Source organism: Pyxicephalus adspersus, chromosome 9, assembly GCF_032062135.1.
Source record: "Pyxicephalus adspersus chromosome 9, UCB_Pads_2.0, whole genome shotgun sequence".
NCBI lineage: Eukaryota > Metazoa > Chordata > Amphibia > Anura > Pyxicephalidae > Pyxicephalus > Pyxicephalus adspersus.
In genome coordinates this window covers 51,114,237-51,133,400 of record NC_092866.1, presented here as the reverse complement: position 1 = coordinate 51,133,400, position 19,164 = coordinate 51,114,237, and the positions used below count along the sequence as shown (strand labels likewise).

The following is a 19,164-nucleotide window of genomic DNA, read 5'->3' as shown; positions in this document are numbered from 1 at the left end:
ATAAATAAGACGGCAGGAAATAAGTGGAGATGGTAGTAGTAAAGTGTTCCTATTTACAATCCCATGAACTAAGCATTGGTCAGACCTCATCTGGAATATGCAGTCCAGTTTCGGGCACCGGTTCACAAAAAGGACATTATGAAAGAGTGCAGAGAAGGGCAACTAAACTAATAAAAGGAATGGAGGAGCTCAGCTATGAGGAGCGATTAGCTGAACTGAATCTATTCTCCCTTTAGAAGAGACGTATAAGGGGGATATGATCACCCTGTATAAATATATAAACGGTCCATATAGAGAACTCTCTTCCCAATTAATTATTTTAAGATTATTACAAAAGGACAAAGGGGAACTTTTTCCGTTTGGAGGAAAAGAAGTTTAATTTCTGTATAATGAAGGTCTTCAGTAAGGTCTAGGAAAATGCGGTTAGGCTCTCTAATAAAGTTTTAGAAAGGTATAAAGATTGCTTTAAAAAAAAAAAAAAAAAAAAGACGCCAGAGATTGAAGATCCCAAGAAACATCCGATTGCCTCACAGGATCAGGAGGGATTTAGGGATTTTTTTTATCTGTTGGAGCAAATTGAACCATGATTTAAAAGTGTTTTGGTTTTTTTGCCTTCCTCTGGATCAACTGTGTATTTATGGTTTTACCTGGGATATGTTGGTTTGTTGTATGTTTATTTCCCTAGTGGTTTACCTTGATGTAATTGTGTCTTTTTAATCTATATAACTATGAACCAAAAGCATACCTTCCAACTAAGATGTGAAACAGGGACATTGTCCTGTCATGCAAAATAAATTGGCCAAAGGATAGACCTCTACCATGACCTCAGTTAGGACCATGAATAATTATAACTCAAAAAATGAATGGTAATCTTATTTTTCCTTTTTCTTGCACTACTTCTTAATGTTGCAGTTAAAATAACAAATGCAATAACTTACAGAGGTTGATTGAGTAGCATAGTGTATTATACACACTTGATAGTTAAGATGTGTATTTTTGGATACATTATATCAGCTTTCCTCAAACTTTTTGCATGGGGGAAACACTTGAAATAACTTTCAGGTGTTCAGGGAACCCCCTTTTTTAATTACAATATCTAGGGCTAACAGTACAAGAACATGGTGGTTGGTACGTAGAACCCCTTGCCATAAGATCATTGGTATCAGACTTGACGGAGAAGCACAAATTGATCATTACTCAAGGACCCTGCATTAGACTGAAAAGAGGGCCAACTGAGGAGACTCTGAATTTGCTTCTAAAAGGGAAGGGGGAGAATGACGGAGCAGCACCCCTCTTCCCTTGCATTAGGATCATTCATAGTCCGTGGATCTGCCAGGATGGTCATTCGGACGATGGTCGACGGGCGCTGTACACACACCAGATTCTTCTCCAATATCGGCCCTGAGCCGATTATCCGGAGAGAACCATTGGACATGTGTACATAGCTTAAGTCTTTTAGGACGCAAACACCCTATATCTCATAAAGGTAGTCTAAAATATAGGATGGGATATTCATAATATATACGCACAAGGATTTATACATTAAATTTATAGGTCTTTGTCTCTTGTAATGGGCTGTCTCTATTATGTAGACAATAAGAGGTTTTTATAATTATCGAGCTAAGTATTTTCTGTATAGAGAAGATATTTATTCTTGTGAATGAGTTCATACTGAACAGAAAATAGTAATTACACTGGCTGTAACTGCAGCATGTGTTAATGGATTTTGTGGTAAGTTACTATTCATTTTTATTGACATAGATTAACGTACAAAAGCAAAACCAATCACTTAATATTTCATATGATCATTACCATGTTTGTGTGCTTTTCAATCTTTTAAACTATGTGGCTTTCATTAAAATATTATCTGATAAGCCTGGTATTAAAGTCCATGTTTAGACTTTGTAATAGGTTTACAACCCGATCTCATGCACCTTGGTGAAGAGTACAAACAGCCTGCTGAATAAGAATAGGAATGGTCTGCCATCCGTCTGCCATTGTTACTATCAAATACCCACTCCTCAGAAATGATGCAGCTAACTGTGGTGCATGTAAATAGAAAGTGGCTTAAAAAATAAAGGTTTTTTAAAAAAAAAATGTGAAAACAGGTGAAAAATTTAAAAAAATGTGCAGTTTTTGATGCAAATTAAATACCAATCTGAGTTTAGGTTTACTTTAATAAAAACTCTATAAAGTAAATTACATTACAGGTCAATTGGACATAATTTTAGTCAATGTGCTCTGGGAGCATTCCATGTTAATTGTTAGACTAGTAAAAACTGGAAACGGGTAAAAAATATGTTAAATGCACATGTAATGATATGAAAGAATTTCTGGCACCAAGGTGTCTTTAAAGCAAACTTGTCAGCCTTTCTAGACTATTGAATAGACTACTGAACCAGGTCAGAATGGCAGCTTATAACCTCTCAGTGAAAAGGCCACTTTTTGCAAGCACTAGAAAAAGACCCTTATTAGCAGTTTTCATCTGGTTACCAAAGGTCGGACATAGCGACGTGCAAAGTGTGCAGCTGCACAAAGGTCCTGGCCTCTTCTAAGCCAACAGGGGCCCTGGGCCAGTTGGGCAAGGGGGAACAAAGTCAATCCTACACAGGGGGCCACTGTTCATTACTTTAACCATTGGGTCCATTAATACCTAAGTGCAAAGGGGTAATGCTTTAATGAATCACACTGCAGTTTGATGTTTCAAACACAATACATCTGCTTTACAGTGCACTAGAATACAAAGTTACAAAGCAAATAATAAAAAAAAAAAACAGTATAAGAATAAAAAAGGGATAATTCACATTTCAACCAACATTTGGAACACCATTTTAAAGGTCCTACAAGCCTATGAGAACAAAAATAAATGGAAAATACTATTGGGTATGGAATATGAATTATCACACAGTATTTATATAGCACCATCATATTACACAGCACTTTACAAAATCCATAGTCATGTCACTAGCTGTCCCTCATAGGGGCTCACAATCTAATGTCCCTACCATAGTCAAATGTCTCTAATACAGTCTAGGGTCAATTTGGGGGGGAAGCCAATTAACCTAACTGCATGTTTTTGGGATGTGGGAGGAAACCGGAGTACCGGGAAGAAACCCACACAAACACGGGAAGAACCTGAAAAAACTCCATGCGGATATTGTTCCGGCTGAAATTCGAACCTGGGACCTAGTGCTGCAAGGCCAAAGTGCTACCTCTGAGCCACTGTGCTGCATAATCATGGGTGTATCTCATATTTACTACTTGAATCTTCCAATGTTCAAATAATCCGGTGAATTCCTTTAAATATTCTCATTCATTTTGGTAAGAACTGGTTCTCTTGAAAATCTTCCATAAGTGGTATCCTAGCATCATTGTTTTGAGCAGCAGATGTGCACACTAATAGAGCTTTTACTTCTCTTAGCTCAGTTTGCTCCCTTAAATTGTGACCATTATTTGTAGGGAGGAAGATGCCCCCTGAACTATGTTCTCTTCAAAAACGTTCTGCCTATTAGAGCTGTGCGCAAAAATTTATTATTACATTCTCCTGAGATGGGACCTCGCTGACCGTCAGTTGTTAAATTGAGTACTTTCCCCCAGGCAGCATTTTAAGGCTGATGGAAGATAGCACTTCATATGAGACACATCACTGTTTGCCGACTATGTGCTTACAGCATTCATGCAAGATGTAATGGAAGATACTGAAGTTCCTAGCTATGATGAAAATTCAGCAGAGATCATGTCATCACTTGAGGAAAAAAAATAGCATTATAACTAAAACACATACAATATTTATAGAATAATCTAAAATAAAGAAGAAAAAGGTAAAGGTCAAAGGAGCGCTAAGTATTTATTATGTCTATAAATGGTGCCTATTCTTTTGATAAAGGTCTTTCTTATCAACCAATAAAGTGGTGGCAGGCTTGTTGACTCCATATAAATGTGGTTGAAGCTATTAGCTAAGCACTGTGCCCTAACCAGACCCACTACATAGCAATTTAAAAAAAAATTATAAAAACCCAAAATCAAATTTACTTCTGCCCTTCAGAGCTCATTTATGTATATCTTTCGTGTGTTATAAAATCACATGCCATTACCATTTGCTGCATTAAAATAAATAGGCTTTCAACACACAAAGTAGACAAAAAAGAAAATCTTCTAGTGCAGCAAACAGTAGTGTGGTGTTGTGTGTTGTTGTGCAACTGCAAGGCAGGTACATCGGACGTCCATTGAGTTGGAGGGCCATTCAAAATTAATGGAACTGCAATATACTAAAGGAAGTAATTTTACATCAATGCACCAAATGGCCCTTTATCTGTGCAGAACATATCCTTTTTTTCCTTTTTTGGAAAGAGGAGTAAGAGAAAGACAGGCTTTACTGGGCATTATTTGTAAAACAAAAATAATTTATTGGTTTAGCATTTCTCACCTAGATCGACAGAGATCCACTATGCCGTCAACTTAGCATAGAATCTGTATGTCGAGTTATGTACATATGAAAGATATACCCATGTTTCACATGGTCTTACATGGGCTAAATCGTCATGAAAAAGAAAATATAAATAGGAGAGTGGATCGGTCTCACTTCGACCAAGTAGGCTAAACGCGTCGGGAAGTGAGACCAATCCATCCTCCTATTTATATTTTTTTTGTTAATGACGAGATATCCCATGTAAGAATGTGATACATTCACAGCATATGATCTGTATGTTGAGTTAAGCTGACAGCATTGTAGATCTCTGGTAATCTAGGTAGGATATGCTTAACCAAAAAATTGTTATTTTTGTTTTACAAATAATGCCTAGCAAAGCCTGCCTTTCTCTCTTTCTAAATAATAATTATAATCAGGCTAGGCAATTGATCTTTATACTTACCATTGGAACCCCCCCTCATACGTACAAAAGACTCCATTCCTTTTTTTCCTTCCTTCTCCAAGCATGCTAATAAATACTGCCTAAATGTTCTACTAGTAAGTTGCATGACTTGGAACATCTTGGTATATGTTGGCAATGCTCACTCATTGGATTTTAAGGCAGCAGTGACATTGCCGTCCTTTTCTGTGAGATACTGCTTAGAGCTATAGATGGCTTTACCCACACACTGTGCACGCACCACCATAGACACAACATTTAATGGTGGAGTGGCAGTAGGACCTGATTTTAAAATCTCACAGTGACATACTATTTTTAGCTATAGGTGGCTTTGCCTACACACTGTGCACGCACCACCATATCCACCTCATTCATTGATTGAGTGATAGTAGGTCCTGATTTTGACATCACTAGAATGATGAGCTATTGAAGCTTCCCACCCCCCACAACCACTGTCATGGACAAAGTTGACGTAACCTTGGAATTGCAAATATATCAAACTATATAAATATTCTCATATCTTCATTATACATTATTGATGCTCATTGAACACAGGTAGACAGAAGCTCTAACCTTTCTCCGCTCTTTTTCAAACTATCGAAAAAGCAGTAAATGGGATTGGGCATTACAATAGTGAGCAATATTGCATTTTTTTTCTTAATCTCTAGATCATAGTATGCAGAAGTGGTAAACAAATGCAAATGTAAGCAAAAGACATTATCTTTTTTGTATTGAAATTTGTTCATGTTTATCCCAATTTGAATTTGGCTAGTTGTTATGTGTGTGCGCCATTTGTAAATAGATGAAAAGCCACCGTCAAGTTCTGAATGGTTGCTGGGACTCCTCGTTTAAGAAGAGCGAAGGCCCTGGAGAAGCTCGTAAATAGACTGTGTATTAGTCTTTCTGCCCGCAGAGTAATCCCCGCATTGTCCTTCAGCTGGGACACCTGCCACACCAAGGGAGGAATGCTAACAGCAGATGTATAACTAAGGAACAAAACCCGCTGACCTATGCAGACCAATTGGGGTTGTGTAAATATTGGCAAATTGTTCATAGCATTCAGCTGGAGAAGAACAAACTTTTGTTCACTATGGCTCTTTTATTCAATTCAAGCAATCACCCTAAAAATTTGAAGTCCAATTTAATTAAAAAAGGCTGCAGCATTCATTTCAAAAGGTTTTTTTTTAACAAACTTGCTTATTTTCTAAAGCTAGCACATCCACAGTTTTCTTTTGGGCTGCTGAAGTTTTTCAACATGAGAACCAAACATGGTTTTATAGAAGATTTGGCAGTATTTGAAAATTGTTATATGTTTGAAGGCTTTATTAAGGCAGCTCAATGCTGTTCTTTTGTTAATAGAATCCACATTGACAAAAGAACAGCGGACTATTCTAACACACATTAAGCTGCCTTGGGTAAGACTACTAACTATATGCCTATACTGGTATTGCTACCTGGTCCCATAATTTGATGCAGACTTTCATACAACTGTGAAACAATTAATATGCTTTAAAGATTTGAGAAGACTCCAGGAGGACTGAGTAAGCTGCTAGTTTGACAATCTTATGTTATACTAAATCGAAGTGTATGACATCCCACCAGGTGAGTGCTACATTCCGTATCAAAGCACCCTGAACTTAGAAGCACATTTGAAGATAAAAACATCCTGGGCTCAAAGTTTACAAGCCATTGTATGAACCCAAAACATCCGTTATAGCAGAGATTTGTTAGTTCCACATATCTAATGCTATGATGTTGAGCTCCAGAACCAAACTCAAGGCCAATCACATTCAAGCCTTGATAATGGCTCTAGGGATGATTACTAACCACTGTCAAACCAGTCTTGCTGGATGATATTACAGGCAGCATTAACATTTACCAAGGTGTTATCAGACTGTAAACCTGCTGTCATCTATAAAGACAACGGAACAGCTACGACAAACCTGCTGGTGTTTTCTGGCAAATGCCAGTCAATCTGCATGGTGTTAGGGTGTGAGCACGGGTTCCACTAAGATGTTGGGCCCACATGCCACCATCATGAAGGCTGTTACTAAGTTTGGTCAGAAACATGCATAGGAGTAGCCTACTGGAGGTCATCTTGTAGAGCTCTGACAATACTCCTCCTATTCTTTCTCCTACAAAGACACAGATACAAGTCTTGCGGTTGGGTTGTTGCCCTTCCATGGCCCTGTCCATCACTCATTGTCTAGAGGATCATCCGGTGTCTCCTCTTTACTTAAGACGTTCCTTGGAAACACAGCAAACCTTCTTGTGGTGGCCCCTATAGATGTGCCATCCTGTAGGATCTGGACTATCTGAGCAACCCGAGTGGACAAAAGGTATCTCCTCATGCCACTGTGCAGTACCAGTATTGACCAGGGCACTAGAAAAATGCAAGACAGATTTAAAAATCGGGCAGGAAGAATAACGAGAGAGAGATGTCTCCCATTCTGTTTGGAGGTTGGTTTGCCTCTCCTGTCCACCTGTGGTTGCTCTTTGTTCACCAAAGCAGTTGAAATTGATTTATAGTCAGTTACACTGCCTAACTGATATCCCAAAATTTACTGTACTTGACAGTGTTCTACAGTGGTATTCAAGTCTTCCCTAACTTTTTAGAGCAGTGTAGAATATTGTTGATGGAATGAAGGTTTCTCAGCTGTTCAGAAGCTGTAAGTACATCAGTTCAATTTTATGCTTTACTTTATGGCAAACCGCTATCTAGACTTACAGACACCAGGATGGTCAATAGGAATCCATGTATGGTAAATTCGACAGAAGAATTTACAATAGCTTGCAGAAGCAAACATATGGAGCAGATAAGAGGCTAAAGCAGTCAAGGGGATAAATGATGACCAATGAAGTCATTTGCAATATTTCTGTAAGGAATGTTTCAATAGTATTTCAGAAATGGAAGTACCTTGGACACATTCTAAATGTTTGCAATGAAGAAGACAATATTTATGTAAAGATTTTCAACTCACACATATCACTTTCTAGCTATCAGCCTCAACACAGCATTAGATAGGTCACCCCATGCGACACGTAACAAATTTTTCAGAAGAAACTCTTTATCTCTTCTCTCCTGGATAATTTATAAAAACACTTTAGAACCTTTGGGGATGTCTTACCGCACAGAGCTACAGGAAATGTAATATATTGGAAGCAGACACTAGAGGTGCTAATACAAAATGATGGCTTTGCCTCGGGGCTCAGATAGACTTGGCAACCAACTATGACTGATATCAAGTTCTGTATGATTTCCAGAATAAAAAGTAAATTGAAGAAATTTGTCAACAGTTTGTCTGTCCCCAGAAATATTGTTTTTGGCTCAGAAGTATAAAGTTTAAAGGTATGGATATATTTATTACTTGTGTGGGTGGGCAATTGCAGCATAGTTTATCTTGATTTGACATAGTTCTGAGCATCTTTGCATTCCCATTGAATTTATTTGGGAGAAAATTGTTCTTATACAAAAAAAGTAATCAATCGATATTGGGACTACTAAAGTGTTTTAGGGGGATTGTTTTTTATACATTTTAAAGGCAGAAAGGGGTAAACACCATTTATTCTTTTCTTCAGCCAGCAGATGGAGCTTTAGGCTTATTTTCAGGTCTTCCAGTTTCTCCTTACCCTCTGTTAAAAAAAAAGATGTACAGTAGTTTACACAGCTCAATAACTCAAAATAACTTGAACAGTGAATGTTCCCACTTTCTAAATGCTCAGGTTTCAATCACAGATGGTCAAAGAGGATGTTGCCCTGAGGAAGGGACCCTGCCCGGTCCCAAAATGTTGGCTTTTACATGTTGTGAGGCGGCTTTACCAGCAAAGCAAGAATCCTGTTCTTTGGAGTGCTGGTGACTTCGTCTTCAGTTTTCATGAGACAGATTTATAACTTTACTTGGAACAAGTATTCATACCTATGAGTACTTCGAAGGTGTGTGGTTTATAATACGCAATGTCCTCTTTAAAGCAAGAGATGGGTCATTTATGACCAGGGGTGTAGTCGTAAAAAAAGAAGAGGGGGCACAGTACAATCCACTGCGAGTGGGCTTGAAAATCATTGTTATGTAAACATGCCCGCCCCAGGACACCCCTGCCTGTGTGTCACTCAAAGGGGAAGAAACTTCCTCCAGAGTGATTTCATGATACCAGAACCAGCTCAATCTCCCATTTCAGGTCAGAGCCTGCGATGAGAGATTGGGTGGGTTTTGTTCAGAGACACAACACACCCACCGCCCTGAGCCTGCAATTCTATACGGGAGACATTGTCTGTGACTCTGGCCGGTGCACCCCCCCCAGCGGAGTCCTTCTCCTGAATCTGCGGGGGAGGGCTGGGGGTTGGACCAGCCAGAGCCACAGACCACCAAATAATTTTTAGCAAAATAAGAGTGGGCTTGCATGCCCATCCCTGGAAAATTGAGGCCAGGGCATTCCCACCCATGCCTGCCCCACTACACTCCTGCTTATGACATAAGTATTACTTAACTTTCTGCAAGGGATTGAGGGACACATTAGGACACAGGGTATTTAGGTAAAGGATTCACCCTGCAGACCCCCTAGATTAGTGAAGCAAAAACATGGATAAAATGATATGGAAAAAATATTACCTAAATTAACATTTTCTTATTCATCTAGAGTTTTCCTTTTTACTTCATTTTGGGATCCTAAAGAAACGTGTGCTCAATCTGACCTACTGTTCTGTTTGTTCAGCCTTGTTCTGTGGCAAAGTTGAGAAATCTTTCGCATTATTTCTCCCTGAAAAGCCTGACAGCCTTGCCAAAAATCTGCTTTCCATGGCTGTCTCCCGGTTGTCTTGTCTGGCTCAGCTTGAATAAAGAACATATTTTTACACAGAAAATATTTTCTATACGTTCAGGGAAGGATGAGGATGCAGATAGCTTGGATAAACAGGGACAGTTGTAGATTGTGGGCGATTTCACAAATTCGGATGAGCAAGTTGACTTGCAAACCTTCCAAATTCAATTTTTTCAGCAAACCATCAATTTTCAATTCATCTAAATATGTGTGCGCACATTTGTCTGTACAGTTCATGAATCCCGATTGCCTAGATATATGAACTGTACATTTAATAAGAGATGACAGGTCTTAATGCACTTCAATATGCAAATAAAACATAGCAAATAACAAAAAAAAGGTAAGATTTGGCAAATGGTCCACCTGGATTCTACTGAAGTGAGCAATGTTAAGTCTATGAGTAATTGTGGGTAAAAGGCCTTTATGTCACTTCCTTTAAAATAATAAGTTATCACTATACCATTTCAGCATTCATGTATCTAGATATCTTGGATGGACCTAAAATACCACCCCACCTTCAAAAAAAAAAAAATAATAGTTGGGTGGGCTTCTAACAAAACAGCCCCTTTTCCTGACAACTGTTTTTGCTTCCAGGAGAGCCAAACCACAGCCGCAAGGCACGCAACCACGTTTGGCAGCTGAAAGTAGACTTTGCAAAAAAAGACTCCCCATGTGCAAAAAGTGGTCACTTGTATAATAATAGGAGCATCAGTTTGAACAACAGTGAAACCTTGGTAGAAAGCTGCAGCCCACCACTGTTCTAAAATGGCTATAAAAGTTGGGGAGACAGCTTTGTGTCACCTACAACCACTGGACCTGCTACTATTCCCCATGTGATGGGAGCCTAGTGGATATCAATAAGGCCAAGCTGCAACCTCCAAGCCCCTTTAATAAAGCAAGATGGTAGAAAGCTGGTCAAATCATCTGGTCTGGTGGGGAGAGGCTATGACTGTACAGATGAAGGGGAGCTTCCATGTGCCTAATGAAATCATTTTTAGATGGTAATCCAAAGGAATTGGAGGAAAGCAAATGAGCCAAAAGAGGACACACCTTGCTTCTTTTGCCAATCTCATCCTCAGAATAGCTTAAAGGTACACGGAAAGTTGGTACTGGTAGACTCCTCTCTGCCAGAAAATGTGAATGCATGTATGAACAAAGAGCAGATGTGTCCCTGAACTCAGGGTCCCAGGGAACCCAGGACAGGATTTATATAGCACCAACTTATTACGCATCGACGTACATTAAATAGGGGTTGCAAATGACAGACGAATACATACATTGACATTGGAGGAGAAGACTCTGCCTTGAAGAGCTTACAATCTAGGAGGTGGGGGAGGTAGCAAACAATAGGAGGGGAGATATGTAGTGGTGGGAAGTAGTGAGGGTTTCAAAAGACCCCTAATTAAGTTTGAAAAAATGGGTTTTGAGTGCCCTTTTAAATGAGCAGAAAGTAGGAGCAAGCCAAATAGTACAAGGAAGACCATTCCAGAGAGTTAGGGCAGCTCTAGAAAAGTCTTGTATCCGTGCGTGTGATCAGGTTATGAGTGAGGAAGTCATTAGTAGGTCATTGGAGGAGCAAAGAGAGCGGCTAAGGGAATATTTTTTGTTTACCAGGTCCGAAAGGTAAGTGGGAACAAAAACAGTGGAGGGATTTGAAGGCAAAGCAAAGGCAAAGAGTAATAAAAATACCTCTACTGAGTGCCACCATCCTATGATATTGTAATAATAATATACAAGTGGAAAATGCCTGCATGTCCCTTTTTCCCCCCATCCTCCAAGTCTTCCCCTGTATATATGACCAGCTTTAGTTTGTGCATCTGCATAACAGTAATAGGGACTTGACTATAAATTCCACTGGTGGCAGAAAACCAATGGGACTTGCTTCATGTACTCTAAAATACTGGAGATTATGTAAACTCTCTCTACAAATACCTATACACGGGATAACCGCATCTATTAAACAGCTCCTGCAACACCTCTAAATTCCTCCATGGAAACCTAATGACATATATTAGCTACAGCAGTCAAAAAGCATCAAGACTGCCAATGTAAAAAGGGCAAATTGCTTGCTTTAAATTGGAGATCCCAAAGCAACTGTATTTTGTGACATCAGGCAGCCGATACACAATGGACTTTTAGCATTATCAGGTTATTACCAGCCAGGTGAAAAGCCTGCGGCTGTGTCATATCTGGTATCCAGAAAGGAAAAAAATAAATAAATCTATGAACTATTTCCTTAAGGATCAATGAGCAATAACCACAGGCAGAAATGCAAACTCAGCTGTGATAATGGCATCAGTCTGTGAATGTGTAAATCAGAGTGTGGATGAATGTTGTACATGTGCAGCCTGTCTATAATGTTGCAGTACAAGCGGGCTATGGAACTGTTCTCAGGTCAGGCAAAGCATTTGTACATCTTTCACCAAATAACATGCTGGGTAATTGGTTTCAACCTAAATAAGCTCTGGAACACGTATGCTTGCATTTTCTTTTATCATTTAAGTACTAATTATTCACTTAACGTGCAATTTGTTAAAATCGAACTACACAATTCAAAATATTACTTGTAATGCTTATGTTAGGATAGAATGGTATGCTTTCTTTTTTTATAACACTAAAAATGTAATTGATGATGATAATAAATAACATGCCTGCAAAATGAGTGGTAAATACCTACAGACCTCTATGTGGCTATCTCAGTAACATATTCCGTATAGGGAGATGGCCATCTATAAGTCTATATGAATTTAGTGCTCAGACCCAGCTAGGAAAAAAGTTCCAAGATTCCGCAGGCTGCAGCCATCCACTAATTGGTTAGTATACCTCTGTGGTAAGGAAAGGGGTTAATTTAGCTCAAAGTAGAGGTAAAAGAAAGCATGGGTATTTTTTTTTATCTTGTCAAAACTTTGTTTGAGATCTAAACAAGTTCAAACCATGTTTGAGATCTAAACAAGTACACTTTAAACAATAGCGTGCCTAAGGGAACTACAACATAGCCGGAAAACAAAAGCAAGCTGGCTAAAGCCCCAGGGCACCTCTCAAGCTTTCATTTTTAATTCAGAGCACGGGGAAATATCTAATTACTGCAAAGTGATAATGATTAAGCCAATTTCCCAGGTTTAAAATACTCAGCTGATCAATTTAGTCATTTTGGAATACATAATAAATGATGGTTCAGCAATCAAAGCATCCTTGATACATTTAGAGTAGTATTCCCTCTTGAATTGGTGACATGCAGACTAATACACTGGCTGTCACCTGAACTCACACTAATATTCTCCCCGGAAATTAGTTTAAACTGGGTGGGAAGAAGCTGCAGATAGGTGGTGGACTTTGTATTTTGACCTAACTATTCAGTAACCGCTCAAAAAGAGCTGGGTGGTTACTAAAGTGTGCCCATCGAAAAGACGCTGGGATGAACATTGGACATGAATCCATTCCAGAACTTTTGGCTTCCCCATACACCCCTTCAAAATTCATGTCATGATTGGCTACTTGTGTGATGACTTTAAATCTATTCATTTACATTGGGCTATCACATAGCATACAATATTTGAGACCAGCCTGGTATGGAAATGTCTATTGTCTTGGAAGGGTCTTATAGAAAGAAGGCTGGGGGGGGTCATCATTGGGATGCTATGTTACGTAGAGGGAAATCTCCCAAATGAGACATGGATAGCATATATACACACACACTTTAATGTCTGCTACCAATAGATTTAACCACCTCCTAGCAGTCATCGTAAAATCTAGAGCTCAACTGTTACCAAGTATAGCAAATGATCCCTAAACAAATGGCTTTTAATGTGAACAATCTCATGATTACACAATGTGATTGATCACACCAAGCTGCTACCACATGCCACTCATGTAGCTAACTCTATAGGGAGCCATTTGTTTCATTTGTTTGGCTATCATTTGCAATTTTAGCATTAGGATGAAACTACTAACGCCTTGTCTAGCTGTAGCCTAATGCAGTGACTACCAGCAAGTCATTAAATCTCAGATGCAAGAGATTCAATTATACATAGCACTGCTGTCTTGGCTAATGTCTTGTGGGGCTCATATAAGAAGAAGACTGGTACATTGATGGCATCATGGGGTAATATGGTATGGAAATGGAAATTCTCAAATGAGACATGGATAGTACGATATATATATATATATATATATACATACACACACACACACACACACACACACACATATATGTAAGCTCTTCAGGGCACTACTCTAACTACTTCCCACCACTACATATCTCCCATCCTATTGTGTGTTACTTCCCCCACCTCCTAGATTGTAAGCTCTTCGGGGCAGGGTCCTCTCCTGCTGTATTACTGTCTGTATTTGTCTGTCATTTGCAACCCCTATTTAATGTACAGCGCTGTGTAATATGTTGGCGCTATATAAATCTTGTTTATTAATAATAAGAAACATACATACACTTTATGTCTTGCCACTAGGAGATTTAACCATTTGCTAATGCCTTGGAGAGACTCTTTTAGAAATGCAAATACTTCCAGGAGCAAGTGATTAAATCTCAATGCAAAAGACTAAATTGTCTATAGCAACATGCGGAGCTTCACTTTTTATCACACAGCAATTGGTGTTTCTTTAGGTTTTTGCTCGCAGTCCAAGCCTCAAGCGCTGAGTACTTGGCTGTTAGCAGAGAAGGATCAGCTGCATAAATGTGCAGTAATTATTAATCATTGCTGTGCCATGTAGCTGACATGTCATGTTTGAAACACTCACCGCCACACTGTTCAATGTGTAGATTCCACATCACCGACAAAAACGGCTGATGTGTCCTTAACATATAACATTTGTGTCTACTCTAAATGCTTGGCTTATCTAAACATTATAATTACTGTATTGTTACTGAGGAGTACAGAAGGTTCTGTCTGATAAAAGTGCTACAGGGGAGTAATTGTGAAACCCATATGCTGGATTTATTTAGAACACTAATAACTTATAGCAACCAATTTTCCCTTTGCAGAAGTCAGATAAGTGAATGATCATGGCTACCTAATTGTTATGGGTCATTGCACATAATGTAATAAAGCAAGATAAGCATCAATGTAAAGTTTTATCTGGATTAATCAATGTATGTTCATAACGAGACCGATGTATGTTGCGTCTAGAGCCACCCGATATATTTGGAAGAATATTGTAACATGGAAAGTTCAAACAATAGGTTCAGTTATTAAAATACTCCTGAAATAGTCCTATACTCCAATTCCCTTATTTCTGAGCAAGGCAACAGGTTCATATCTGTACTCTATAGCACCATGAGTTAATACTTGCAACAAGCATTGGTGAGCAGTGGCGATTCAACGCTACTTGCGAGCTCAACTGTGATGTGTTGCATGGAACCAAATATACCTTGGGTTGATCTGTGAATATAAAAAAGTATGCAGCCCATCCAAAAAAATTCAGCTCAAAGCATGGCAGTGTGTAGCACAACCATCATTTAGATATGAACCCTAAGATTTTGTGCGCTGTAGTGACCTGACACAACTTGCCAGTCCACCTGTGACGTGTATCCTTTGTAGAAAATGTGAAACCCCCTTTTTTGTGTGCTCAAATGACGGCTACCCAACCCTAAAGGATGGAAGTGCACAATACAACACACTTAGGGAAGAACCCCTATCTTTGGTGCATTGGGCTGCCAAGTTGCTTTGGGTCACCACACCAGTGGCGTGTTGCATATACCACATAATGTACCTTGTGTTGCAAATATAAAAAAAGTGAACCCTTTTTCTGTGTGCTACCATGCAGAAGGCATCCCATTCAAATTATTGCTGCCCAACCCTAAAGCATGGCAGTTTACAGTACAACACCAGGTTTTGATGCACCGTGTTGACCCAAAGCAACGTGCCAGACCACCGGTGATGGGTTTGTGGTACCGTATGTCCCATGTGTCGCAGTGCCAATATAAAAGAAGCCCCCCTCTGTATTACCGTGTAGTAGACAGCCCATTCAAATAAATGCTGCCCAATCCAAACACATATATATGAACCCAACTTTAACATGATTGCATTTACTTAGGAGAAAAACCACTTCTGACCCCCTAGGGCAATGGGTAAATCCAATCCTTTTTTTAGATAACAACTAGTTTCTATGCAAGACTATTCTACATTTTTACAGCTCCTAGAGTAAAGATCGCTTTAACATAGGAGGTTAAATCCCCATTTCCATGATGTGCCCCAACATCTTCCTCCGTTCTTGGGTTGTCGGTAAGAGATTATGGCAAAGCAGAATACAAGTAAAGTGCATAACCTATAGCAGTCAATCAGCATTTGCTAAAATTAAGAGGGGATCTTGGTAATTATAGGTGTGGGTAACCCCACTTAATACAAAGCTTTGTCCTATGTCCAAACCCATCTGGGAGTTTTGAGGATATAAGCTAAAGCATAATTGCCAACAACTGCAAATTGTTTGCAGGAACGCTCGGCTGATAAAGTGCAAATCCTAAACTACTTACAATCCCGTGTGCGGGGACTGAGATACTAAAGTTCCATCATGACACAGTTATTAAATTGGCTTGGAGGTATTTTTGGCATTTAAAAGCCACAGGGATTTGATTGTTGAAAATCTGACAGGGACAAAAATTTCCAGGGATGAATCTCCAAAACTTGGGATTGTTCCTGGAAATCAGACAGCTGGGAACTCTGATAAAGTGAATCAACAGTATAGAGTTACCAGATGTCCTTGATTTAAAGAGACGGCATCAGCTTTCGAGTTACATCCTTCTGGAATATTGGAATATTTATGGCTTTGCTTAGGGATCAGATGTGCCAAAAAAATTCCTCCCTTCCTGTAGAAATTTATCAAGATCTACCAATGACAATTTTATTTGTATAACCATTTCCTAAATATACGCCAAAAACACTAAATTGAGGCAGCAAAGCGTCCCTTAAAAGTTAGATAAAAGACAAATCCTTTACTTTTAGCATTACATTACTACAATACAACAGGATTGCCAACAGTCCCCAATTTAAAGAGACAGTGTCGGCTTTTGAAGATCTGTCACTGGAATTTCCTGTTTTTTTCTCATCCATCAGCAGTACCATAAAATCCTCCCTTCCTGCCCTGTAGACATTTCACCTATTAATGATTATTTTCTTTTCTCCATTATTGTTTATTGATCAGCAGTTTGCAAGTGATAGTAATTCATAGTTCTGTACATTGCCTCCAAAGCTCTCCAGGACACTAATGAACATGATGATTTAGCAGCAAAGTGTCCCTGGAATGATAACATGGCAAACCTTACTTTTCCTTTACATCATTACAATAATATAGCCGGACTCCCTAATTTAAAGAGACAGCATCAGATTTCAAATGTCCTTGGATTTTCTGTTTAACCTGGCTATGCTATTATCTGCACCATGAGTCGTTCTATTCTTGCATTAAAGACACTTCATCTATTAATGTTCATTTTCTTCATCATTGTTAATTTATCAATAAATATTATTATTAAACAGGATTTATATAGCGCCAACACATTACGCAGCACTGCACTTTAAATAATCCCGATAGCTCACTGTTGTGCAGGATCATGACTTTAGCAGCTCAGTAGTAAAGTGTCCCTGGAAAGTAAAAATGTCACAACCCTTACTTTAAACTCCATAAATCTTGCTTTGCCATATTACACTTATACAGATCCAGGATTCCACAAACTGATATGCTTGCATGTGATTTTTAAACAAGCATGTACAGATTATACATATAGCAGAAAACAGTTCCCTTGTTCCCCCCAAATTGTGCTCACTGAGCCACTTACCCCTGTAAGTATTTGCAGGCTTGTAGTATTCAGGATCCCCTTCCACTCTCAGGCTAAATTCATTGTACCCTTCTTTCCTTGTACTTCCTTGAGCTCTGAGAATCCTGCTACAATATCCTTCAGATTTCACTGCTTTTTCTACAGTTTCATCTGTATATCCAGAGACCATTGAAAAGCAAGTCACAGCCACATAGTAAAGGTATAAAGGTTGCATTAACAGTCCCATTGCAAATTATTAAAAAAAGGGGGTAGAGGGGTCCAGGGAGCTGTAGATGGGAACCAAGGAGAGAAAGCTCTAATCTCTGCCAGTTCCTAAGTGGAGTGCTGTTTTCCTTCACTGGATGTGATTAGCAGCACTGTAATGTTTACTTAGCCCAGCAGAATTCACAGGCTTTGGTGAAATAGCAGAGCAATGGAGAGGCTGCTGTCTCCTAGACATCCAGCAAAGCTCTGTGTGCTACATGGACTCAGCTAACACACTGAGAATTAATCATGCACATTCTTTCCAAAGTCTATAGTTACTACTAGATGCATACAGTTACATTTGTTTTTTTTCTCTTTTAAGTTTACAGATGCTGATTGCTGAGGCTTCTTCTGCTATGGAGGGAAAGAAGATTACATAGAAACTTGTTACTTCTGTTTGCCCATGTAGCATCTCAAAGAGAAGAAGAGAACTCTAGATTTCTTTGTGGCTAATTAGCAAAACAGGATTGATTGATTGATTAATGATTGGTCTGTACAGCTGGTCATTTATGTTACAATTTGGTTGTAGAAGCTGCTAAGGGGTCCAATAATAAAGAGCTTGAATCACATTGTTACATATAAATATATATTTAAATGTATTTATTTATTTTTACTGCTTTTTGTTATAGTTTGTTTTGCTTTTTTTTTTGTTTTAATGTGTTTTGGTTAGTGTGTTTCAATGCATCTCTTATTTATTTTTAAAAAAGTGAAAACAGTGTTTCCATAATATTTGATTTTGCTCATGGAATGTATAAACAGCGGCAATCTATTACTTTTATCTATTACTTTCAAGAAAGGAAAACTGGATGTCAGTGAGCTGGTTCACATTTTTATTCATTTCCCAATTCTATTGCAACGGTCATGTAACATCGTAAGGCACTGAACACAATATTCCTGATTTATTAAAGCTCTCCAAGGCTGGAGAGGATATACTTTCTTAGGTGAACCTGGGTGATCCGGCAAACCTGGAATGGATTTCCTAAAGGCATATGCTATTTGTTAGCAAAGGCTTTTAATTCCTGGACCAGATCCATTCCAGGTTTTTTGGATCACCCAGTTTCACTGATGAAAGTGTATCCTCTCCTGTCTTGAAGAGCTATAATAAATCAGGCCGAATATTTCACTTTGTGAAAAGCATGTGAATACCCTATGGCCGGGACATAATGGATGAAGTAACTATAGAGTATTTTCCCCAGGCAGGGCCACTGATTGGCTAGATTGGGCCATAAAGTTCCATACTTTATGCTGGATGATTGTCACCCGAGAAGTATGATAGTGTTAAGCTGCGTACACACTTGCAATAATTATTGTTGGAAACAAATGACTAACGAGCAATCTTCCAATAATTGTTAACAAAAAAAGTGCACAATGACTGACCAACAACTCGGACGAATGAGGATTGTCGCTGGAAACAAACAACCTTCCCGGCGGATCTGATTGAGCGATGATCGTTCA

General features: G+C 38.9%; 1 protein-coding gene across 1 annotated transcript in view; it reads right to left on the bottom strand.

The window, feature by feature from the left end:
- The window catches only part of SPON1 (spondin 1), a 185,672-nt gene extending 167,708 nt beyond the window's left edge, over positions 1-17,964 (bottom strand). Inside the window, 1 exon segment of the mRNA XM_072421896.1 lies at positions 17,467-17,964. Coding sequence (XP_072277997.1) covers positions 17,467-17,692 — 226 coding nt within the window. The 5' untranslated portion in view covers positions 17,693-17,964.
- Between the last annotated feature and the right edge of the window lie 1,200 nt (positions 17,965-19,164).